At 41.9% G+C, this 25,239-nt stretch overlaps 1 protein-coding gene across 6 annotated transcripts in view; it reads right to left on the bottom strand.

Moving 5' to 3' along the window:
* The window catches only part of SYNE3 (spectrin repeat containing nuclear envelope family member 3), a 63,677-nt gene that overhangs the window by 22,594 nt on the left and 15,844 nt on the right, over nt 1-25,239 (bottom strand). For 5 of the 6 annotated variants that reach the window (XM_057382978.1, XM_057382975.1, XM_057382977.1 and 2 more), the window contains 15 exons: nt 19,394-19,551; nt 16,307-16,479; nt 15,574-15,883; nt 11,901-12,062; nt 10,840-11,184; nt 9,546-9,682; nt 7,670-7,817; nt 6,746-6,928; nt 6,349-6,492; nt 5,299-5,433; nt 4,178-4,339; nt 3,295-3,458; nt 2,281-2,407; nt 1,952-2,107; nt 1,165-1,314 (listed from right to left, as the gene is read on the bottom strand). In XM_057382978.1, coding sequence (XP_057238961.1) covers nt 1,165-1,314; nt 1,952-2,107; nt 2,281-2,407; nt 3,295-3,458; nt 4,178-4,339; nt 5,299-5,433; nt 6,349-6,492; nt 6,746-6,928; nt 7,670-7,817; nt 9,546-9,682; nt 10,840-11,184; nt 11,901-12,062; nt 15,574-15,883; nt 16,307-16,479; nt 19,394-19,537 — 2,640 coding nt within the window. In that variant the 5' untranslated portion in view covers nt 19,538-19,551. Of the gene's footprint in view, nt 1-1,164; nt 1,315-1,951; nt 2,108-2,280; nt 2,408-3,294; nt 3,496-4,177; nt 4,340-5,298; nt 5,434-6,348; nt 6,493-6,745; nt 6,929-7,669; nt 7,818-9,545; nt 9,683-10,839; nt 11,185-11,900; nt 12,063-15,573; nt 15,884-16,306; nt 16,480-19,393; nt 19,552-25,239 lie in introns of those variants that run through there. The other variant, XM_057382979.1, reaches the window with a different exon arrangement.

Here is a 25,239-nt window from a genome sequence, read left to right as displayed (position 1 = left end):
ATGAAGTTAAGATCACAGTGGAGCCTATAAATGAGTATTCACAGAGAATATTTCTTCCAAATTCATGGTCACCTGTGAACCAGTAGGAGATTTTTTTAGTGAGCTTTTTAACAAACATTAGGCAGAAAGATGACATGTTTTTAGGGTCGCGTCTATTTGAATCGGATGAGCAGTTCTCCCAGCAATAGCTTTGACTTTACTGACACCTATCGACCATATTAATGCCTACAGGAGGTTTTGGCTGACAAATCATGTCATCACAATCAATGGCGAACATAGAAATATGCTCTTTATTAATAAAAGTCATGCTTACCTTCCATTCATTTTAAAGGATTCACATTCTAAGTAAGCCTTGGATTCCAAGACAAAGTTTCCAAAGACAGAAAAATTTAAAATGCCTCAAATTTTAGGTGCTCAAGCAGAAATACCTTTCAAAGCACTCACACACAGCAAGTACCAAATGCAAACCTGTAAACTGTAATCCTTGAAGTTGATCAGATAATGCAAGTAGTTAAGCTGGAAAAAAATTAATAATTATACATGTTTATGCTAAGAACATAGGAATATCTTTAGCATGCCCTGGAATATCTTATATATGGGGATGAATTCTGCCATCCTCATATATAGAACAACTCGGTAACTTCTTTAATAATTTGGGTCTTGCATTAAAATGCCTCTTCTTTATTTCGTTCCAAATCATTAGCCCATAAAGACAGTTTCAGAAAGGAATAGGCCCTTCTGTGCACAGTTACTTTGAATCAGTTCAGTGAGTGACTGTTCTGATCACTGTCTCACAGCAGGAGACACAGAYAATGAACAGTGAATATATTCTTACTGCAGGAACTGTCCAAAAATAGTTCTATGGAGAATGTTGTGTGGAGAAAGGGCAAAAAATAGAAATCCATGTGCCCAGAACTAGACATACATCCAAACTATCTGCACATACAAACACCTCTCAGTCCCCAGCTGCATGCTTCTTTGCCATTTGCCATTCTGCTTTGGACCTTCCATTTCAAGAAATATTTTCAATTTTTACAAAGGGGAGAAGCACACAACTCTTAATTAAGCAGACAGATGTGTACATTGTTGAATTAAAGCAGTGTGAAGCAACCTGAAGGAGCAATGGTAAAGATCAGCAGCTGTGGATTGGGTGCTGTCACCTACCAGTGAACTCACGGACTCCCTCAGTTTAGATTTGTAGAGCATCCATCGGTAACGCAGGTCCTCCAGATCTTCAGAATTTCCAATGACAGGATGGAGATGAAGGAGGTCCTCAAAGAGACGCTGACCATCAGGCACACGAGACTGCAGCTCCTGTGAAAGACAAGGGTCAGCAGCAATTCAGGTTTCAGGAAGGCCCCACTTTTTAAATCAGCATTTGAAAAAACAATGGTTATGGAATAGCACATTTAGTTTTGTTATTTTTGGCCTGAAATAATATAAAATTCATCTGCAGGACTCCTGTAGCCTTGGATATTTCTATGTTTAATTTCTAACAATCCAACAAATCTAACCAATTGCCATGGCATTGGGCTATACTCAACAGGAAGATTGAAACCAAATACCAGACTCTGATTTTAATCAGYTTCTTTTAATGAACACCTTTGCCATACCACTCTGGAAATGTCCAGCCCAAAGCTAGATGCCAGGTGCTCCCTTCTCTTCTACCACTCTGGCTCTGGCACACCTTTCTTAGTAGAAAGAATGGATTTTGTCCAAAATTCCTGAATTTCGTCTACTCTAGAGTCTCCTAAAGCAGAGAGCATAGTGTTTCAATTATTTGCCTATTTGTTCTTTGGGGATTTTTTTTGTTGTTCTTTTTGGGGTGGTGGGTTGTTGGTTAGTTGGTAGTGTGGGTTTGGGTTTTGTTGTTGCTGTTTGCGTTTTTTAAAATCTGAAAGAATTTGCACTTATTGCAGTATTTGTCTCCATTCAACCCCTGAAAACAAACCTCAAGTTTGCTCTGCTGTGCCTCAATTTCCTCTGTGGAAGATCGAGTCCCAGCAAGAATTTTGGTCAGTTTGGTGTTTTCTCCCCGTAGCCACTCTTCGAAGTCATGTAGGAGCTTCAAGTGGCTGCTTGTACTTTGCCCTTCTCCCATCTTCTCCTAGSATACAGAAGAGCAGGAACAAAAAAGGCCTTACTGTTATGTCAGATGTTCCCTCTGAAGGCCTGATTGCGAGATCTTAACTCAATTTTGTAACGCACAAGATCAGGTTAAGGCAATGAAATGGTTCTTGTGAAGCTGACATGAAGGCAGCCACAGAGCCCCCATCTCACCTGCTTATGGTTGGGATCTACATCAAAAAGGTGGAGAGCAGGTCTAGATATCCATCTGCTGTCCACAAACGCTCTTTTCTTCTTCTTATCAGCCACAGGTCTGTTCAACTGCCACTTTTTGAGGAGGCTAGGAAACACAAAACCAGAGACATCAGTGCAGTGGACATCCATGTTTTGACTGGGGCTATGGGGGCCAGCTCTGGTGAAACAGCACTATTATTGTTAATATTATATCATTATTACTATTAATAACTTTATTACAATTGAAGTTATTCCAAACTAGAATGTCTTAAAGAATCAGTACTCTAGTCCTATCATTTCTGAACGTTTTGTTCTCTTTTATTTAGGGGAATAAAAACATTACCTTGGCAATATACTTTTTGTGGTTACAGGAGGCAGTACAATCAAGCCTTCCTGGATTTAGTAATTTTGGTTTTATGCCTATTCTGACACTATATATGAATACAGTCCTACATGCAGCACATTATTAAATATTAATACACACTTGCAAATATGAGCAGCATTTTGACACTACATGGTGGAGGCAAAATAAATTAAGTCTTCATTTCCCAGCTAAAGAGAAGATTTTTAGCTTTGCTTATACTTTTGCAGATTTGCAAAAGGCACAGATCCCATCACAGATATACCTTCCCTGGAGGTATCTCCAAGGAGAGCAGGAAGGCAAGACAGAAAGCGCAAGTCACCCAGTCTATACCAATTTCCTCTGACACAGACTGGCAGAACAAGGGTGAGCCAGCTGATAAGAAGACACTGYCTAATCCAACATGAGGTAAAGGCAGATTCACAGGCATTGGTTCACAGACTCTTGAAAAGGTTTTCTTGAAAGTAATGATTTTCAGTTTATAAACAAGGAAATAAATCCCATCTTGCTACCAGCGTTATAGTACGGCTGCTCACTTTCACAGCACAGAGCATGAAGCCCCAAGTATGTCTGGTTTKAGGGCAGTAAGGAGCACTCATTGAAGGGACATGAAGACCTACATGAACACTTACCCAGTTGCTATCTCCTTCAGTGACTTCCACGATTCCTTCAGCTGAGCCAGCTCCGCCTGGACATGGGCTGTCTCCTCTGGAGAAGAATTCTCCATGACCAGCTGGCCATGAGCTTCCACAAGGTGCAGCTGGATCTCCTTATCTGGAAACTCAGCCAGCCATCTCTGAAAGGCACAGCCCTTACAGTTACTCCCAGGTGTCCTGGGTAAAACAGAGGCCATGTCAGACTGAAGGCCATGCTCAGTCCAGGACTATGCTAGCTCTGCTGGCACTAACTAGAACACACCTAGCAGGGAAAAAATATGCTGTGGATTCTTGCCCAGAGCCAACATAGGTCAAAGAGCTGAAGGCAAAACTTGAAGGGTGCAAGCTGTCAATGCACCTCCTCCTTAGCCTTCACATGGAATTTTTTGGTCTCCATATGAAGGCAACAGCTGCCAGCTGAAGTAACCCACCAGAGGGAATCCAGCACACAAAGGACTGCTGCCCAGGGAAAAGGTGACAGCTTTGGAACAGCTCAGTTCAACAGCGTGTAAGGCTAGCTAACAAGGCAGGAATGCTCAATGTATTGATGAGCACACACAGGCAAAAGCAGGTGTTGTCCGGAGATCACCCTGACAGGAACATCTCTTTCAAACCACCTATAATTTGACAATGTTTTACTCCTCCGAACAGTTCTCAGTTATTTTTCACTGCTGTTACCTAGCTCCACGTTCCACAACACAGGGCAAAGCAGAGAGGCAACAGCAACCAACAGTTATGGAAGGAGAAACACGCCATCATTTCTCCCAAACCAGGAAATCCTCTTTAGAAACCCTCACTGTTAATGTGTGAATGCTGCAAAGTGAGTAATTAACATCCTAAACTAAGATGGTTTTCTTACCTCAAGGTCTTCCAGCCTGCCCTCCATGTTCTGCTCTCCATCAGCATCCTGGCAGGAGTCAATCTTCTCCCTGGTTACTGAGATCCATTGCTGGAGGTCAGACAATTTGTCATTATATGCCCAATGCTTCTGAACCTGGTCTTCACTCTGCTGTATCATCATCTACAAATGATAAAAATACTTCAGCAACTAAACACAGAAAAAAAACCAAACAACACTTTCTTTCCTGKATCTAACACTATGATGGGCTCAGAGCCTCATGGGGAAAAAAGAAAGAAGCAACTGTTAATGAGAGACACATATATATCAGTGGTGTGCAAAACACCTTCCAAGCTCTTGCAGGCCTGAACTCAACCACACGGGGGGGTATTAAGAACTAGAATACTMCCTTCCTTCTCAGTTGAAAGGGAAGCGAATATACATGTCCGGGGTTTTTGTATCCCAGTCAATATCAAATACWTCTTAAACTCCCTGAATCAGAAATTACTGTACAGACGTGTTTGGCAAAAGTTCAGTTCCATGATAAATGAAAAATGATTGAGATTGAAACTAGAATTCCACAGTGCACATTCAAGATACACTTTAACACATGTAATTATGCAGTGAACTGCATAACTRAGGTAACATCATAAACTCTTCTTCTGAGATTGCTTTGGAGGTCATTTTATAGGTATGCTTGCAAGCTACAGGATGCCTCAGGACAAAACAAGTATTTGTGCAATTACAGAACATTTCTCATTACCTTTTAGGTCACAAAGCCATAAAGCCCCCAAACACTGTTACAGAACCCCTATCTAGTAATCTGCGAAATACAAGCACCACCATGATAAAATAACTATGAGTTCTTTTAGTCACAAATCTCAGCCCACTCCAGAAATAGTTTATAGAGACATAAAATCTGTGCAGATGGTATCCAATCCCCAAAGGAAATCACATTAGAAATAATCAAGAGAATCCTGGAAGAGTTACTGAAATCATAAGAATTCAGTGCCTTCTTCCCCTGAAATGAAAGTGTCTGTCACTCAAAGCATGTAATGTCATATGCTCAAAGATTTTTAAAATTATTTTAAAATAGAAGSAACTGACAACTCCCCAGGCAACTAAGAACTTCCTTATGTTACCTCCAGTGATCTCTTCAGGGCCTGAGACTCAGAGGAAAGTTGGTTCATTTCATGCCTGTGTGTGGTGTTTGATTGAACAAGCTTCTCTACCTCCTCCATGTGAACTGCCAGCTCTGCCAAATCATCTTGGATCATCTGCAGACGAAAAGACACATTCCATATGGGTAGTGTGCTAGATAGGGCATGGACTTCCACAAAACCTACATTRAAGGTAGCTTGATTTGACAGCACAAGGACAAAACAGCAAGAAAATTGTTTTGATGCCTAGGAGTAAATGCTTCTGAAAAAAAAAAAGGTTGCATGTCCTTTACATGTTACCAAGAGATAACAAAGAAAAGTTGCTGAGAAGCTGCCAAAGGAGCCACAATATAACCAGCTAAGTACTGCAAAGAACTGTGGTGGTAACACCCTTGTGGCCACCAAGGATGAACTGGCAAGTATACACATCACCCCACATCACCATGGCAGAGTAACATCCCCTCTCCCTTCTACTGCTCTTCTCTCTCCTCTCCCAGGTATGTAATCCCACCGCAGTTCTTCAACAGGCTCTAATGCAYGTTGGACCCTTTGCCAAAATGATGACCAAAATTGTCTTTCTCTGCTGATTTTTTTCCTTATCATGGCCAGCTGAACCAGCCTGTGGAGTAAATCCAGCATGTGTCAAAGCAAAGTGACAAGGTAAAGAGCAGAAAGAGGGGGATGCAAAAGGAACAATGGGAACTCTTGGAGGAAGTTAGATTGGCTCAGGTTATTTTATGCAGTTTCAYGCCCAGTGGGAAGTGTCAGGATCCATTTTCTTTAGCAGTAAAACTAACTCAAGAGGGTGTAYCACCAACAGCTTCCAGCTGCTTCTTCCTTCCCTTGAGCTCAGTTTGCCAGGGCTTCATCTGCATTGCTTTAATTTCATTCACTTATGCTATAAACTGGACCTAATGAAATTATCTAACACAGTCAGTGGGAAAGGTACTGAATTCCCACTGCTAATAAAATATGAATCAACTAGATCACAATTAGCTGAGGATAACATTGCCAAACAATACTGTAATGTACCTGGAGTCTCTGGAGTTGTGTCTTTTTACCCAAGAGGTCAGGCCGTGGTTCCTTCTCTAGATCTAATTTGGCTTTGATGGCAGATAATTTCTTCTGCAAAGGTGCAAAACCAGCATCAAAGTTCTTATGCTGCAATATCAAATTCTAGATRGAGAAATAAGAAAACAAATCCAGCATTCAACATATATCCCTTGGCATTATCTTTTGTCAGTATTCGCTTCATATTCAGAACAAACACAGAGCTACACTACTGCAACAGACCACAAATTTATTTGAAAGCATGATCAGCATAGAAATAGGAATTAGTACTGAATTTATATGCTTAAAACTGGYGTAGTAAAGACTTAATCTTTGTCTTTATCACAGGCAAAGACAGTATATAGGTTTTGTAGTTCACCTGGAGTTTGCTCTTTCTTTGCAGCAGACTTTTGTGTAGAATTTCTCTCTCCTTTGAAGCTTCAGCTACTTCTTGAAGGAAAGACTCTGCTTTTTCCTCACCTAGGATGTTGTTTAGCAAATCTTTCTTTAGCTGCAATGTCATCAACTTCTCTTTGAACTGGGAACTTTCAGCTAGAGCAGCCTAAAGGAGAAAAGTTCTTCCAGTGAAATCATGCCAAAAAATAATCATATAACTATATTATTCTCACACATGTCACAAAACCAAAGCAGTAAGACAAAGGTAAAAACAACATGCTGGGCCAACAAGGGGTAACAGAAGGTACCTGGACAGTGCCCAGTTAAAGGAAAAGTCGTCCTGACAATGTTAGAGGCACCAGGGCTGCATCCATTTTGTGAACAGAAATAAGAGATAAGCTGTACTATGGAAAGAGTTGTCTGTGCAGAGCAGAGGCCTAAACAACCAACAGAAAGTACAGCTTGAATGCTCATCCCGAGGGTAAATTTCATCCTTGTTCACAGACAAATTTATTCTGGAGGTCACAGTGGGGACAAAGTAATAAACACACCTTACTGGGCACATGCATAAATTGTGCATTTTAATCCCATGTCTGCATTACTACACAATTCTTTAACGGAGTCCACAGTCCCATCTAGGGAGATCTGGGCTAATGCTAAACAATATTATCATGATTGCTGAAGATATCTAACACTTCAATGCAGCCTACTCAGCTGACAACTCCAGTTAACCAAACAGAGAGCAGAAAGTAAAATGATGTGCTACAGCTAGAGCTTAGTAAAGACCTCCATCCAACTGTGGGCTTTCCTGCCACACTGGCAGCACCTTCCAGCTGCTGCTGCTGCCTGGCAGCTGTATGCAGGCTTGGCCAAATGCACATTTCCRGATTAGTGACAGCTTTGGTACCTCAATGTGAGCCAGCTCTGGCTCTGGAGTCTCCAGGAGCATCTGGACTGATGGCTTCCACTGCTCAAAACTCTGCAGGGGATTTTGGAAGAATCTCCTCAGCTGGGTTTCTGTATCAGTGCTCATTTTAGAAGTCTTGCCTCTAACACTGTAAGGATAAAGTGACAACCAAGAGACGGATTATAAAGAAATCCAAGCCCAAACATCCTATTCATCAAGGCATGAATTAACACAATACTCGGGTGTAAACCATATACAACACAAAAGCTTCAGTCTGTTTCATTGGCTGAKCCTGGTGCTGCTTATCAACAGCTGCTCTGTCAGTCACAGATATCTGACAAAACTTTATTTAGATGCCGTAGGACACATTTGTCTTTTGTGCAACTGTGTATCAGGAACTACTTTGCTTTTCTAGTAGCCAGTAGTCTCCCCTGGTATGTGATCTTTCTCGGCTGCTGTCACCAGTGTGATTTAACAAATCATAATATCCGAGCAGTCTCACTGGCTGATGGGAGGAACAAGCCAAGCGTGTCTMGAATGTAACTGCAGTTGACTGAAAAACTGGGTTTTGTTTCTTAAAAAAATTACATGAAGAAGTCTTTCCAATGCCAGGCTTCTCTTAAAGGCTTATCCAAAACACAGCCAAGTGACAAGGCCCAGCAGTGGCACACCCCATGCAGCTGCCTCCTGTTTTTTTCAGCTTTCCTGATCTCCCAGTTAGCAGAATCTTGCCCAATATGGAAAACTGCAGCCCAAACTTAGTGTTCATAGGGGAACAGCAGCTTGCAAACTCACAAGACAGGTAGGTGAGAGCAATACCAATCASGATCAATACTGCCTTTCTATAAAAACAGAAGCAACAATCTTACCGGTGTCGTTGGGCCATGACAGAGCTAAACAAAGGCAAGGCTGCAGAGGCCAAAGGCTCCGCAAATAGAAATTTCTGACTTTACACGTCCTCTGCCATTTGCTCTGCTGCCACTGCCAGGCTCAGGCTGAAGCTGCCAGACTTCCCAAAGAAGCTTTGGAGAGAAACTGGCAAAGGAGGAGCTGCCATTTTCTACCCAGAGCCAGTCCCCTGGCTTCTCGGCTCCTCTTTCAACATTGTTTACTTGCTAGTTTTAAAACTGAAATCCTTTCCCACAATGACCTATAACCCTTAGAGCAGGACAGCATGCTGAGCACAGAGGGAAATAAGCCGGGATACAGGAAAAGAACTGACCTTCTTTTTTCCCTTAAAAAAATGATCCTTTCTTCTAGTTTGCAAATTTTCCTGCAGCTTCTTTACTTCCTGATTCCAGGCAGCCTGGAAACGGAAACACTGAAGTCTGGGGAGAGGCTAAACTTTCAGAGTTTCCAACCCAAGGCAAGTTGAAAACAGGAACATGCATATAAGCTGCCAGGAGAAGGGGAATAAACTCTGCCAAATAATTGCAAAGGCTGGTGAGTCACTGCAAAAAACTCAGCAAGGGAGGGCCGTAATTCTTCTGAACCGTTTACTACCACAGCTCCTGTCCTGATTTTCTAGTTGTTGGCACGAAAGGAAAGGCAAGTACATAAATTATTATTATAAAATGCTAACAAGATCAAATTGGCTGCCAACAAACTAATTTTCTTCAAACCATACACAACATTAATGATGCAAGATCATTGCTTGAAAATGACCAGGAGCCTCCAGCTCCTAGCAAATGGCTAAAATTACAGCTTTACTGAAACATGAAGGTGGATGTAATTAGCAAAAGCTTTTTTTTTTTTTTTTCTACCCATCATCTACAACTGGATGGCATATCACTTTTTTCTTAGGCCCCTGACAATCCCTTCAATGTCTGAGAGAAGATTCCCCCCACCAGCCCACCATAATCAGACTTCCCAGTACCTTTGATACTGGTGTATTGCAGAGACAACACTCTCAGCGTATGGCTGCACATCTTGGGAAAACCGTAGCAGTTCCTTGAGCTGAGCCTTCAGCCTCTCTATCTTTGACTCTTCAGCAGCCAGAGCTGCTCTTGTGGCCTTAATTATAAAAACAATGAACAGATCATGCCCTRTGTAGAGTCTGGCACATGAAATGAAGAAGTAAAGCTGCATCTCAGGGTATGCACAAATCCTCTTTCAGTGGTTTTTATYCTGGTTAAAAGGAACATGGTCTGCTAAGACAGAAAACATTCTCAGGAACAGCTTTGTTCCAGCAGGCTCTTTCTCCTCCTCTCACTCTGTCCAGCCTCTGCATCTGATCTGCAGGGTTCACTGTTTGAACAGAGTGAATCACAAACAGGCCCAGTTTCAGTTCACTGATTGCAGTATATAACACGAGCTGCATTTCTGAAGCASTCAACAGCATCTGTTTGCATGAACACATCTTTCTCAGAGACTCACATACAGARAATGTTAATTCTAGGGTGACTCAGRGAAACAAAAACAACTAAAACCTATGCAAATACAGCTGGATTGAACCAGTCTAAATTTTTTTGATCCCTTTTGCATATACTTTTTCCAGTTAGTCCTGCACAGTTCTAGACATACAAACAGCAGTGAAAGGCATTTTGAGAACAGACAATAAATGCAAAACCAGCCCTCGAGAGGAAATGAGTGCTAAAGATTCTTATCTACGTTATGTGTGACCAATTTTTACACTCATTTTTTGCAGCAGATTGATTTTGGTGTAGACACTTGACTGCTACAATCTTCGGACTTCTTAGTAGTGATGATAGTCTGCTAGTAAAGGGAGAGAGGTAGCCATCTTACAGAGGTTGAAGGACATAATATAGCAATGGTCTTACCAAACACCTCAAAAGTATGTGTACTTGTGTGTGTGTATGCAGTTGTATCTGTGTATTTATATATAGTGAGACATTAATTTCCTGCTTCTTTTTACGTGGAGCAAATTGTGTTGTTTGTTCTATACTGTGCTCTTTTTGCATATGGTTCCTTTGAACTCTAGGCACAAACTCCAGCACATCATCCAACCGTGCTCCTTCTGTGCAGTGTAAAATGAAGGTTGGGGCAGCTGATTCCATTGTTGGCACTCACATTTGTCTCAGTCTGTTTCACACTCACCAATACTCTTTCCTTATCATCTTTAACCAATGGGACAGACATCTGTTGGATGTCACTGTGCATGATCAGTCTAGGGCTGCATTTGATCATCCACACAAAAGGTAACAACTTACATTGCATTTTCTCCACAGAGTAACAAACTCATCTTCAGTCTTTTCCCCCTCTCCAGGGTCCAGGTCATTTTCTAGTCTCTGTAGATCTTTACTCAGCTTCTGGATGTCTACTTCCAACTGTCGGGCTTGGGACTCGTAGGCACTTTCTGACTCTTGGATCTTGAGCAATCTCTCCTCCTCCTCGCTACTTAGCAGTTTCAWCTTCTCCAAGGCTTTTCTTAGCTCTTCAAGCTCATCCTTCAATCTTGCAGCTCCAAGTGGAGAGGTATTGTGAATCACCTCTGCACACTGATTTTCAAGGTGCTTCCATTTCCTTCCACCACTCCTAATGTCTTTGGTAATTTCCTGCAAAAAGAMGTTAAATAAAGACTATCTGCAGGAATGGGAAGCTGGGGGAAAAGCTGAAAGCAGTAGGAAAAAAGACCACCTCTCCAGGTTGTATGTATTTTGGTTTTCACTTCTTATTTCAAAATACGTCTTTTTTCAAGTGATCGGAAGCCAGAATTAGTCATTTGACTACCTTTTGAATAATACTAATTGCCATTGATTCTGAAGAATATTGGTTTTCATTAATGCTTATCACCTGAGATCCCTGACAAAGAAAACAGGAGCTACAGGCACCAGAGATATATCAATAGCTGTATCTCAGGGATTTTAAACTAAACATTTAAAGCAGTGGCACTAAAATAAAGGCTATTGTTCTCAAAACTGGTATTTTCATCACCAGCTCTAAACTCTCAGAAACTGTGAACCTTCAGGGTCTATCTGGATGACGTTCACCAAATCTGATTTATTTAAACAAGATTCTTGAAGAATCACATAATGAAGATCAGGCTTTAAGAAAAACAAACTAGACGAGTTTGTGACTCATGCTAGAAGAACCACATGTACTAACAGTTTCAGGACCTCATACAACTCTTCTGCCCTAGCCCATGCTAAAATCATCTATTTTGTATGTGCAATTAATTTCTCAAATACACCCGGGTATGGTTTGAGTAACACATACAGGGACAAAAAATAAACAATCCTAACTCCTTGTCAAAATAATATTGTTCAAGGACCTTCAGTGCCTTTAGCTTGTCCTCTGCTGAAGACTTGGTTGCTTCTCCAACGCAGCAGTTTAATCTCTCTGTGACACCATTCAGCCACGACTGAAACTGTTTGACATTAGCACTGTACTGCTCATGTTCCTTGGTTATCGTTTCCAGCAGTTTCACTCTGTTCTGTAACAAGAGACATCAGAAGTGGTGAGGACAGTGCTTATCTGGCTCTTTTTCCTTTCCACTGTAACCCAGAATTTATAAACAAGACTCCCTTTTCTAAACAAGTTCCCCTTTTTATGAGCCCCGATAACACTTGGCCTCCACAGGAATGCAAAGTTCACCTCGAGAAGCCAAACACAAAAGTACACAAAGGCTTGTTCCTGTCTGAACTGTAGTACAGGCTCTCAATGTCTCAAGCACACAAACTGCAAGGCCATGTCAGATGAATTTCTGGCTTTCCAAACCTTCCTACTCTCTCATTAGAAAAAGAAGAAACAGAAGTTTGTTTCTGGTTATCACTTTGAGAGACAAGCAGTTACATTCCTCTTGCAGGTTAAAAATAAAGACGAGCACACTTTCCTTATCTCTCAAAATGAAAATAAAAGAGAATGCACTAGAGGCATGAAAATTGTTTTAAATTTTTCATTATTTAAATAGACTGCAGGGAAAATGACCATCACCTTCAATTGTATAGTTCAGGTACTTTCATACTTAGAGAGTCACAAATTATTCTGTGGTGGTATCACAGACTCTGGAAGCAAACTCAAGCCAAAGGAAAGCAGGCTGCATCTTCCAAGTTACTCCCTGTGCACCCTATAAATGACAATCCCTGAATTTACAGGGGCCTGCACATCATGAGTTGCTCCCTGCAGATCCAGTCTGGCACTCCTCACAAGTCAGAGTCGCATTTGCTCAGACCAGCCTTGTTTGCCAGCCCAAGTTTAGGCCTGTTTGATTTTGACACAAATTACCTGCTCTGTTGTTTCACCAGTATAATATCCAATCTAAGTATTATTTTCTGCAAAACCAGACTGATTTTTTCTTGCCCTTCTCCAGTAGGCATTGAGAGCAATTGACGTATACTATGGTTACATTAGATTAAAAAAAAAGTCATTCCTTGTGCAATCCATTTAGTGCTTGCAGCATCCTTGAAAGCACCCTTTGCTCTCACAGACAATGAGCCAAGTTGGGAAGGAGGATGGTGTGAAACTTACTGTAAGTACCTGGGTTTCAGTTAACAGAGACAACATGGACTATAATTAATTTGTTGTGCTCAGAAGTATTTAATATATTTCCTAAATATCAACATACTGTATATAATAACTTTTCTCACCATCTTCAATCATCATTTCTGCTAAAACACACAACCATCTACCTCTGCATATTTTTAATCTCTTGGGCAAAGGAAAGCACACAGGAAACAGCTACCACATCTAAAAATATTCCTGTCGATGTAATTAAAAGAAAATTATGTGCTTTTAAAATCTGGGAATGTTAAAGACACATGTTAGCATTAAGAAAGTAAAAAAAAAAAAACCTCCCACCCTTTGCTCATACCAGAGAAACAATATCACAGGCAAACCATTTAAGAAACACTGTCCAAGAGCCTGCCTTCTGACAGAGCTGGACAACTGCTCAGGATCTAAAAATGCTCTTCAGACACAAGTGTGATCTACAAACACCAGCGAGCCTCTGCTCAGGCATTCAGCTGGCATCTGTAAGTCGCATTTGGTCTGGCCTCTCACCATGTGAGGAGCAGAGCACTCCCMTTACAACTCCTGTGTCTCTTTCATTCATTCCTCCCGCCTGCTGGAAGAGGTGGCAGGTWTCCCTAACTAGTGTTATACTTTCCAACGCAGTTCCCAGGGTGCCTGTAACCTTGGCAYTAGATAATAAACTCCTCATTTACTTCAGCTGCAAAACCCAAGGCTTCCCAACTCCCTTCTTTGTTCCATACCTCCTTAAAGAGGGATTTCTTAGCTGGATTCTCTCCATCCTTCTATGAAATGTGGTATTTTCAACCAATGCCAAAGAAAAGCTTTTTCTAGTGTCTCAGTTGGCTGGAAACACAAAGACATATTCTGTCTAAGCAGTATGAGCCACTTCCTGATCTCATTTACACCAGCAYATATCCAAGTCAGAGAAATCACCTATGTAAACCAGTCTCAGAGAGGTCATATCCTGGCTTTGAATATTCAAACTACTTGTTTGAAAGAACAGCTTTATTAAAATAACTAATGACTGTCTCCCACTTCAAAACCACAGACAAATTTTGGTAAGGAGGGAGTGAATGATAATTTTAAATGGCAATCTAGTCTAACATCTGAATTTCCAGGAACTTCCTTATTTGTATATCCAGTTGTCTTGTAACCAAGAGAGCTACCTTTAAAAACAAATAATCAGTGTTGAGGTTCAAGTCTTCTGGCGGCATGTGGCAGCTGCAGCTACAGAATTTCCAAGCATACTCTAGTTTTTGGAGAAACATTAGCAGCAGTTGTATCTTTGTGGCTAAAAACAKATCTGAACTACATGCTCACAAAAGATGCCAGCTTAGGGGGTTTTGTTGCTTTTGGGGCTTGGGATATTTTACTTCAAAAGAGAAAAAGAGCCTATTGAGCAAATAGGGCAATGGCACAAGCATCCCAACATTGCTGTTTCTCCACCAGGACTGGAAGTTAACTTTGTACCAGGGAGGTACCAGGCACCCAGGGAGGGAAAGCACACATCACTGTCAGCCTCTGGGTCTGGACTGTGTAAGAATTAATAGCAGGCAGCATTATAACAGAGGCAGACAGCAGAACCAATGTAATGAAAATAATTAGTATTTGCACCAGATAATTCCAGCCTATGAAGCTCCTRGAAGCAACTATGAGACAAAAATATATATGTCTATATATATGTTTAAAATATCCCTTTGAGTATTTCTAGTGACTTAGTAAGAAATTGAATTCTTCTGCCCACCTGCAGATGCCTGCCCCTCAGCCATACAACATGGTCAACTCCTGTCTTTACCCGAGTTTTACAAGTGAAGAGTATGAGCCTTTTTTGAAATCTTTACTCAGAAATAGGGTCAAAGGAAACCACTGGTAGTGAAAGAGGAAGTAGGATGTCTTACACCAGCCTATCTAACAACTGTTCAAGGTGGAAGATTAGTATTGGGCAAGAATTGGTATCTCTGTGTGCATGAAAACCTTTCAGATAGTGGAAATAGTGACTGAGCAAAATGCTGGGCCAGAGCTGACTGCCACATCCATGTTTCCCAGCTCTGCAGGCAGGGTGGGCAGCTCGGGTCTCACCTAATGCTACTTCCTCCAAGAAGGCTGTGTGCAGGTAATGCTGCCTGGCTCCTGGAATGGACACTCTGCATCTGTTTATATAAGAATCATTCACGTGCTGAAAGATGAGGAACAATTTACACTTTATAGAGATGATCTCAAGCAATACTGCCTAGATGTCAGCTAGCAGCCTGCAGTTATTTAGAACAACACATTATAAAGCACAGTGTAAGAGCATCCCAATTAACAACTCATCTTGGGACTTAACAGTTGTTTCAAACAGTCCATTGACTGAAAGAACAGGGGTCCTCAGCTCTGTTTCCTTTTCTAATCCTACCAGGTAAGTCCATCACTCAAGCAGTAAGTAGTAAACAATACCATACACTGGAAAAATTTGAACATCTTTGTAAGTGTACCTGAGCTTCTTGTCTGATTCCTTCATATTCCACCCTCATTTTTTTCTGAGCATCCTCATCAACACTGGGGTCACCTATCCTGCTGAATAAGGAAGCAGCTTCCTCCAGCAGCCTTTCCAGCAGGACTGACTGATTCAGGACGTCATTCTGCAAAACCTGGGCGTGGCTCAGCTGCCACTGCTTCTCCTTTAAGCCAAGCTGCAACTCAATGTCGGGCTCCAAGGTCAGCCTCATATTGTGAATCCACATGTAAAACTCATCTTGGGCTTTCAGGTACTCRCTCCAATGCAGCCAGACCCACTCGATGCGGCTGTTGAGAGAGCAAGAGAGAGGAGTTAGATGAAATGATGGGAGCAGTGGAGATCAACAGTCTCAAAGGGCCTTCCATGCAGTSCACAAGGTTCTCAGCGATTTTAAGTTGCTCTGACTTCACAGGGTCTGGACTCACTTCCCAAGTCCCCTCCRCTTTGGGGAGGAAATATTCTGTATGAGGTCCCTGTGCCTGACCAAASTCATCATTCCAGACCATGAGGTGGGTAGGCTGGGTTGTGAAGGCAGAGCACTGAGGTCTCACTGACCCTCTCTACCCACACAGTCCCCAAAATGCTCATGGGACTGGGATTAGCAAGGATTGCTATCTACAGTACAGGCAGCAGAGAGAGACAGGAAGCACTTTATGAAAGCACWGGAGGAAACAACTGCCTCAGCACACCCAAGAGTGTGTTTGTCTTACCTGTGACAGTGAGTAATGTATATGGCTGTCTCTTCCCACAAGGCTTTAATGTCTTTCAGTTTAGAGAGTACCTCGTGCTTCTTATCCTCACCRATGCTGCGAAGAGCAGCATCTGCCTTCACCAGAATCAAGTCCATTTTCAAACTGCCTTCTGGTTCCAGCGCACGTATTTTCTATGAGAAAAACAAATTMTACTGAAAGCACAGAAAGAAAACAAGCATAATTGATGGAATGTAAACTTTGTTTTCACCCAGGAATCATGAACTCAAGGATCATTAACCTGACACTGCCACGGGATGGAAATGTTTCTACATAACACAATTAACCCTTCCCAACTAACTCCCTGCTGCAAGGTTTCTCCTAAAAGGAGAGCTCAAACTTTTCTTCAGACACATTTACACTTAAACATTCTAAAGGACTGAATTTAATTGAAAACCACACAGCAGCAGAAAAACTTTAAAGTTTCATAGARCATCCTCTGTGAAATGCCTGTGGCTGCGTTTCCATTGCTGTTAAAAAGTCATAGCACGGTGTTGCCACTGGCCAACTGTTCTCCCCCATCTGCCAAAGCACAGAGAAGCAACCTCCACAGGGTACACTGCAACCTCTCAATTTTAAGCTCTACTGTGAGAAATCAAGAAGCATATTAAAAAGGCTTCCTACTGCAAATAAAGGCTGGCTTAGAAAAGAAGCCAAGAGAAATTAACTAGTGGAATTTTCTGCCTGCTACCAAATTTTGCTTTGACCCTAAATTGCTAACTTATGAATTGGTGAAAATGTGTGTCTTACACAAACAGGAATGCCAGGAAATGAAAGTTGAGTTTCAGTACACAGAGATGGAAAAATCAGCACAAGTTCTGTACAATATAACAGATTAATTATACCCCCAATTTGGATTGGGGAGCTTTCAACAWTACTTTATCCAAAACTTCTGACACTATCAAATTAGCTTTTCTTGCTGRTCTTCCATAAACTCCTGGTAAACTACAGGCTTTTGAGTTTGAAGAAGAAGCCTTCTACAATGAAAATACCACAATGTTCAAAATCAGCAATTACTTTTAGTAAAATTAGGCCTATGGGATTTGTTAAAAAAAAAMCACCATGTCAGTTATTGCAAAGGTGAGACAAGTAAAAGGCTGGGAAAAGCCCGTTCTTTTGGCATGTAGGCAGCATACCTGCACGTGATGTACAAACAGGTGTTTGGAGAAATTATTTACWATGAAAGTGTGATTGACAGAATCCAGGCAAAGTAGGGCAAAGGGCAGGGCAAAGCAAGAAAATACAAGCCACGGCTATCATCCAACGGGAACAGTTCAAGAGTAAAGCTGCATTCTAAGCCTGATATTTTTCCAGCAACTAAAAGCAAACAACAGTTGGAGAGAAAGCAGTGGCTGCTCAGTAATTTTTATTTTTTTTTTCCAATCTGCTGTTTACATGATTTCTACCATTGGCTGACATTTTCATTAACAAATTAACAGAAAAGAAACCACAGGAAGGAAGCATGAAAAAAATACTGGCAGGTCAGGTGYAAAAAAGGAACTGAAAATCGATCAGTGGATTGGAAAACAGCCAATAGGTGAAGCAGAGAGCACATCACAAGGATATCCAAGCTGGAGACAGAAGCCAGGCCCAGAAAGAAGGCAGGATGAAGGAGCAGCAGGTGGTTAAGGTACACACAGGAAGAGAGAACAGACACTTGTTAATCTTTAGAATGATGGATTTCCAAAGCATGAGTTGAAAGAATCTCTTAACATGAATTTTTGCATTTTACAAATATCCTCTAAAGCCCACAGAAGTCAACACACTTCAGTTCAGACCATATCACATCACCACAAACCTCTAGACCTTATAACTTGTTATCCCTCTTTGCCAAACTAACTCTCTTCTACTCAAGTTCCTGTGGTTTTTGCCTGTTTTTTGAGACTGTACACATCATAGTTTCCCAGACAAAAKGAAAGGGTGAAAATAATTTAAGGTCAAAAAATAGAACTATAGACCAAGATGAAATGCTTCAGATTTTTATGACTGACACACAACTCTAGCCACCATCTATCACTCCATGAACTATCACTATATTATACCAGAGGCAAGATCCATCTTCCAATAAACCACAGCTAAAGAAAAAGGCTGAAGACCTCACTGTAAGATACCTCATCATCCATGTAAGCCTGCAACTTTTTTTGTTAAACTTCAGAAGAGGCCRGTCAGATATAATCAGACACACAAAAAGAGAGACTTTGGGGTAAATGATAAYGGGAAAGACTTTGCCATTTAAATTAAAGAACAGATTACTTGGAATTAAAGGTACTAAAAGTATAAAAATAGTTTTAATGTTAGTCATAGATATATCACCACTCCCTCTAATCATAAATGGTACATATGGGACAAACTGGAGTGTTTCCTTCTCTGAGATTACAAGATACAGATAACATCTAATGAAACTGAAGTTAATGAATGTGAAATCACTGTAAGAGAGCAGGCACAATCTGCAACAGGATCTCTGTGGAAGAGTTATACAACAGATAAGGTAAAACCAGGAAAAAATGAAAACTTTCACCTTTCATTAAGTAGATCATAAATGTGATCTGTAAACCCTCTTATCATCAGGGTTTATGGAAAAGGAATTACTCTAAAACAGCCCATTTCCAGGAAACTGCAATCTTTATCAGCGCCAGAGTCCTGCATGAGATGGAACATTAATGTGATCTGATTCCCTTACAATATATGCTGGTTGTCTGCAAATTACTGTGGTAATTGCAAGCAGCAACCAAATTGCTCCAGTTGAGGAGAGTGTAAACATTTTAACYTGCCAAGCCTGCTGCTAGTGGTCCAAATGAATCTGAAAAGCTCAGTCTGGAAGCCTGTGGTATCAAATTGCCATCCCCTTTTTCTACATTTGTAAACATTTTGCAGATGGAAAAATTAGGAAGAATATTGATGTGAGCTCATCCACACAGGCACAATGCTCCAACAAGCAGGGGCAGCTGACAATTTCCTTATAGAAAACTCCCGAGCTCACAGCAACCACTGCTGGAACAATGGCAGCAGTGAGAGCCAATCCTCCAAATTTCATTGCCCTTCCCTTACCTCAGTCTCTCTCAGTCTGGCTTCTAGGGCAGATCGAGGTCCTTTGGTGTTGTCATTGACCCTCAGTCTCTCTTGGATGGCCTTCATCCAAGCTTCTGCATTCTCCACGCTACTGTCAAATTCATCCTGTAGCTGCTGAGTCATGGCATTTGAAGAAGCTGCAAGGACAGGAAACAGGGAGGTAAGCAGGTTTTGGGTAAGACCTRAACAGGAATGAAAGGCAATCTAAAGGAGCAAGGGAGAGAAGATAATGATGTTGTGGCTTTCCTCTTGAACAATACCAAAAACTGCAGTGGCATCACTGTTCAATTGAGCACAGAGAACACGTTCACACTGCAGCTTTCCCAAATGAAAATATTCCAGGAAACAAAAAGAAGGTGTAGAACTATGGGAGGCTCCATTACAGTAAACAGATTTAGTTCAAAGCTTTTAAATGAGATTAATTTGGTGTTTGTGGTGTATTCCAGATTAGCCACCAAACATAAACACAATCTGTTTCTTCTCAGAGCCATGTCAGTATAAAACTCTCCCTTCTGGGCTCATCTGCTGACCACCTGACACCAGACTAACAAAGTAYGTGGCACATGCTTAACTTAGAGGTGTATAAACCCTTCAAAGCTGAGAGCAGGATCAGATGCTTAGGCCCTCAGTTAACTTCTGCTGAGACCATGCAGAGGTTACCTGAATGCACAGGCAGTGAGTGTGGGACACACAAACAACGGGAATTGGCCAGCAACTTCCAAGACAAACCACAAATGAGCCTTCACAGGGGAATATCAATACCAGTGGATGTCTTGTTTTGCCATCTCTTTTACTCCACACCAGGYTCCAAGCTTTCCTCTCCCTCTCCCTTGCTGCTCATTCCCATCCAGCAGGAAGGTGTGATGGTTGATTGCTCTGCTGATGTCTCTGTTTAGAGCACAAGGTCCCCACTGCCTAGCCAGCCTCCTTTGTGCCTGTACAATAGAGGAGAGCCATCCTAGGCTCACCCCTAGGACTGCCAGACTAAACTTGACTAACAAGGATGAGCCGTAACAAAGCGCCCTGTAGGTCAGCTCCACTGAAGTGAACAGAACGAGAGACACTGACATTCAATGGGTTTGGATCACATCCTACAACTACTGCCAGCCAAGCAGCCAGTGTCTCATGGAAAATAAAATATTCTTCCTCTTTGTTATTCATCAATGAAAGATTTTTTCAGCACAAAGTTTGAGACTTAATTACTCAGCCCATGTTCGTTGTGCAGAATTCAGTTCCACAGCAGCCTCACAGTTTCCATGAAACGATTCATGTGGAAGGAAGTGCTGGATGTGAGAGGCAGAGCACAGCTCCTGGTGAAGCTGGACCAATGGTGTTTTGTACCCACCACAGCTCTCAGCAGCTCCCTTTCCAAGGGAGAGCCATCCTTCTGCTCACAAGCAGAAAGCTCACCACCATCCTGCTGATGTTCCTTTCCTTGAGGATTCATGCAATATTAGAGGTACCTCCMAGCAGCTCCCAGGACATTTTCTTCCACATAAGGCCAGAGGAAACAAGATGCCAGCATTCACAACAGTCTGAATTGTTGCTTCCCAGCCGTCAGCAGGCTTTCTGTTCAACAGGTCCCAGACAGAATGAAAGAACTGCACCTGCAGAGCAGCTACTACACTACCCATGGGGACAGCTAAAGCAGAGGATGGGTCTGACCTCCATGCCTCCATCAGATCAGCGGAGCTGCATTTGCATGAAAGRGGGAATTCCTCCCTAAATGAGACCTGTCAGACAGGAAAGCATCTAAGGCTGTAGCTCTCAGAACTTGAGAGAAGTTTTAAAAAGAGTGACCCCACCTTGTAAAGATTTAAAAATTAAAACAGGATGTACTGGATTTAATGAGGCTGGTGYGGCATGGGGCAGCTACTCCCTCTCTCAAATATAAAAATGATGACAGGATATATAATTAAAGCCAAAATTATTGACTTAYATCAYAAGAGTCCTAAAGATGAAGCCAGYTAATGGAGTAATGTTATTCTCGGARGAYTGCTCGATAGCTGTGTCCTTCTCCAGCTATGACTGGTTCAGAACTGACATTTCTRAACTCCAATAATCCAATTCTCAGAAAAGAGCACACATCTCATTGCAGCTGAATAATCAACTCCTTTTCACATTAACATTTCTCATTATATCTGACAGTTGTAGAGGGACTGTCCCCTCAAACTCTCCTTGTTACATACATACATTTCTAGGCAAACGAAGTTTCTGAATGCTCAAGTATGAGCTGTGGTAATTCCAGTTATGCTATTGTGAAACAAAACTCACAGTGCATTTGCTGAATAGACACTGACGAGAAGTAGCATTCAGTTCTGAGAGGATTCTATTCCTGGCAGCATCCATATCATACTTAAACTTGGCTTCAGTACTCCAGTTATGGAGTAGCCAATACTGAACMAAAGTTATCCCAGTCCTGATTTTTAGAAAACGTTGAGGGCAACCTAGCATGATTAAGAAGCAGTGGAAAAGCTACTGTCATCCAACAGAAGAAAACCCCACTCACACTCTGCCCTCATGCTGCTCTCCTCTGAGCACAAGGAATTTCTGTCAAAAACTCACAATTACACAGCCCCTCCCATCCCTCAATCCTCATAAGCAGTCAACACAAGAAACCACAAAAATGTTATTTCAATATTAAGATCACCAGCTTGCAAAGGAAGAGAAACACTTTGCTACTCCAACCACAGRCATAACATCATTGACTGATTTTGACCAAGCAATTCCTGTATCAAAGATGATTAAATCTAGCATGGACTCAATGCACAGATGGATTCCATAGCAGTTACAACCTGCCATATCTGATGTGGACTTGGGCTGCCTTTTGAGACCTCCTGTCCTCCCTCCATGCAGGGCAGCCAGATGCTGGCTGAAGCAATCAGCAACTGTGCCAGACTTTTGTTCTGGAACCCTTCCCAGGCACTAACAGTGTCATTGATAATGGCAAGGTAAAAGTATGATTTCTGACTTACTGTCTGCTTGGGAGGAAGAACTATCAACTATYTGAGATACAGCAAACGTGTAACTCCTTTGCAAATTCTTCTGAAGCTGAGATTAATGATTCATGGATAAAAGTTAATGAATCAACASCATGCACCCCATTTCTGATGCATCACTGGGACTACATGATTGAGCAATACTCCTGGACCCTGATCAGTATAAAAAGGGCAAAGGAGACATAGCAGCTCTGGAACAGACCTCAGCTGTACAGCTGTGYAAAGCCATCATTCACACACCAACCTGTAACAGCAGCAGACCATTAGGGGCACCTGTACCATGGTACAACAAACCCCTATCCCAGGCTCAGTCTTTGGGATCCACTGTGCCAGGAAAAGTCTTCCCTTAATTACTGGTGCAATGCCCTGAGTAATTTGTACAAAATTCTTTTTCTCGGTTGCTTTCAAATGCATCCAGCTGTTCAAAACTGCTTTTCATTTAATGCCATTTGAATCAGTGCATTAATTCGTACTGTGGAAAGCACATTTACACTTTAGAAAGCACCCTCCACCTGTATATATGTTACTAAATGAGGGCAACAACTGCATACAAGAAATTCTGGCATAGATAATGAGATGCTGAGCAAAACCAAGTTTTATTTGCCCAAATACAGTAATAGTTTCTTGGTATAGGTAATGAAGAAGCGTAGATGAGGGTGTTGAACTGACCCAGCACAGCTCCTGCAGTACATTCACAGATTATAAAAAGCACATTTTATGAACAGGAAGATGTAAGACATGCAGAAATCTGTAGCTGAACCTTTCCCACAACACTAGTCTTCCTACCTTCTGTGAATCAGCCTCCATGACCCCCAAAACACCACCTGGCAGTGTCAGGGTGGGCATATGTGTTTCAGTGCCASAGAGGGCCAATGCCCCAGCCCTTGCCCAGCTGAGCTGCCAGACCCACTGCACACCTACAGCACAGCAGGGCTTGCACTGGTTTATCCAAGGCTCAGTTACACGCACGGGGTACCTGCACCTTTGGAAGAGGAAAAGGTGAACACCTGACACAGGACACGCCTGTGCAAGTCAGCATCACTCCTCTCCCGCTCTCTCATCCAGGCACAAAACCATTTAGCAAGGAGGCAAGTCAGAGAACTGCAGCCTACCACCACTTCCCAAAATCCTGGAGGAGAAGGGGCAGCCTGAAGGATGCTGGGGGCACATACACTGTATGCCCAGCTTGCCCACAGGCTGCATACCCCAATATGAATTAATGAGATCCAAAGCAACAGCAAGCTGGGTTTTGCTTTTAAAATGCATTTAAATCCATTTGTGTTGGGCTGGGCTGAAGAGGCAGCTTTGTTCCAACAGTGGTCTTGGAGCCATCCTGCTGAAAGAGCAGATGAAGGAAWTAGCTGACTGCTCTGCATTATAGATCTTGAAGCCGCTGCATGGCCATGTATGAGTTTCCACAGCAGACTCTGATGGAGACAGGCACAGGTCATCCCTCATGTGACCCACAYGGCACTTGCAGGGCCAAATATCTCTGAGCAGTTCTCCTTTAAGTATAGCCGCTGCAGGAGCCTTCCTAGTGCATCCAATAACTCTTCTGGGACAATGCAAGATTTACTTATTTAATATTTGCAATACACTACGGAGAGCTTTTAAAATTATTTTGCAAGCACAGTGTCTTTTTCTTAGGATTATCCTATTATTTCGCAATGTGTCCTAACATACTRTTTTCTCTCTGCCARTCATACTGGGGTTTGGGTTTTTTGWTCTTTTCAAAAAAAAATTAAATCTCYTAAAACGTTTCTTACAACCACTCCCATTTTACACATTCTTTTGAACCCTACATTTATAAAACACAGGCTTTTAAATGGTTTCAATATGTCTTGGATTCTTATATTCACATACTACTTGACTAGTTTCCAGAAGCCAGTTCTTACAAAAATGCTCCAGGAAAATTCAAACCACTCACCATTAGGGAGACTGTTTTCCAATTATTGAAATACTTCAAACTTTTCATAACTGTTTTCATTTGGTTCTGGGATTGAATGTGGAAAAAAAAAAGTTTTAAAAAAACCCACTGAACTGTATCAAATTTTWGACAAATGTATGAGTGTGGAAGCAATTTTGGTTCTGGGAATTGTATCTGGGGATAATTTAGTAATTTTTCAGCTTYCCTAGATGCCATAAAGAGACCTCTGAGGAGGCGCAGAGCTCTGGGAGCTCTGAGTGTCTGCTTCATATTGGAGCAGAGGTCAGGAGCTGGCACAGACCACAGAGGCACAGAGCACTGACCCGTGTCTTTCCAAAGTTGAATATTCTTGGTCTACTCCAGGAGGAGCTCCTGGGAATTTTGAATCCAGTCTTACCAGCCTTTCTGAAAGCCTCCAGGACAGCAGCTGCAACCACRCAGAGCCCAGTTAAACTGCCCAAATGGGTGTAGAAGCTCTCAAGGTTTCAAATAAAAGGCTTAGTTAGCTCCAGCATAGTCTTTTAGAGGCTCAAAACATAAATCCTATCACCTTGGCCATCTCCCAACACAGCCCTCTTCTGTGTTATTGGCAGTGAATGTYTATGACAGTCAGCAATTGTTTGTCCTAATTAAGGAGCTGGAGTATGAATAGGGTTTTTTGGAATAAACACATCCGTATCCTCATCACAAGCATCCCCTTCAACCAAGGAATGCCAACATTCTGAGTAAATATAGCACTCATCCATACCATAACCACGTCCTCTCCCTTACAAAACAATCCATACAAAGCCTATGGCCAATGCAAGGCATTCTGCCACAACAGGATCACACCTGACAATATTGTCTTTGTTACCAAAAACTGAAAARCAGAGACATGCTCTGTGCAGGCTAACTCTCAA

Source organism: Malurus melanocephalus, unplaced genomic scaffold (genome assembly GCF_030028575.1).
Source record: "Malurus melanocephalus ecotype Western Australia unplaced genomic scaffold, MMel_1.1 scaffold_597, whole genome shotgun sequence".
In the NCBI taxonomy this organism is placed as follows: Eukaryota; Metazoa; Chordata; class Aves; order Passeriformes; family Maluridae; genus Malurus; species Malurus melanocephalus.
This window is presented reverse-complemented; position numbering and strand designations above follow the sequence as displayed.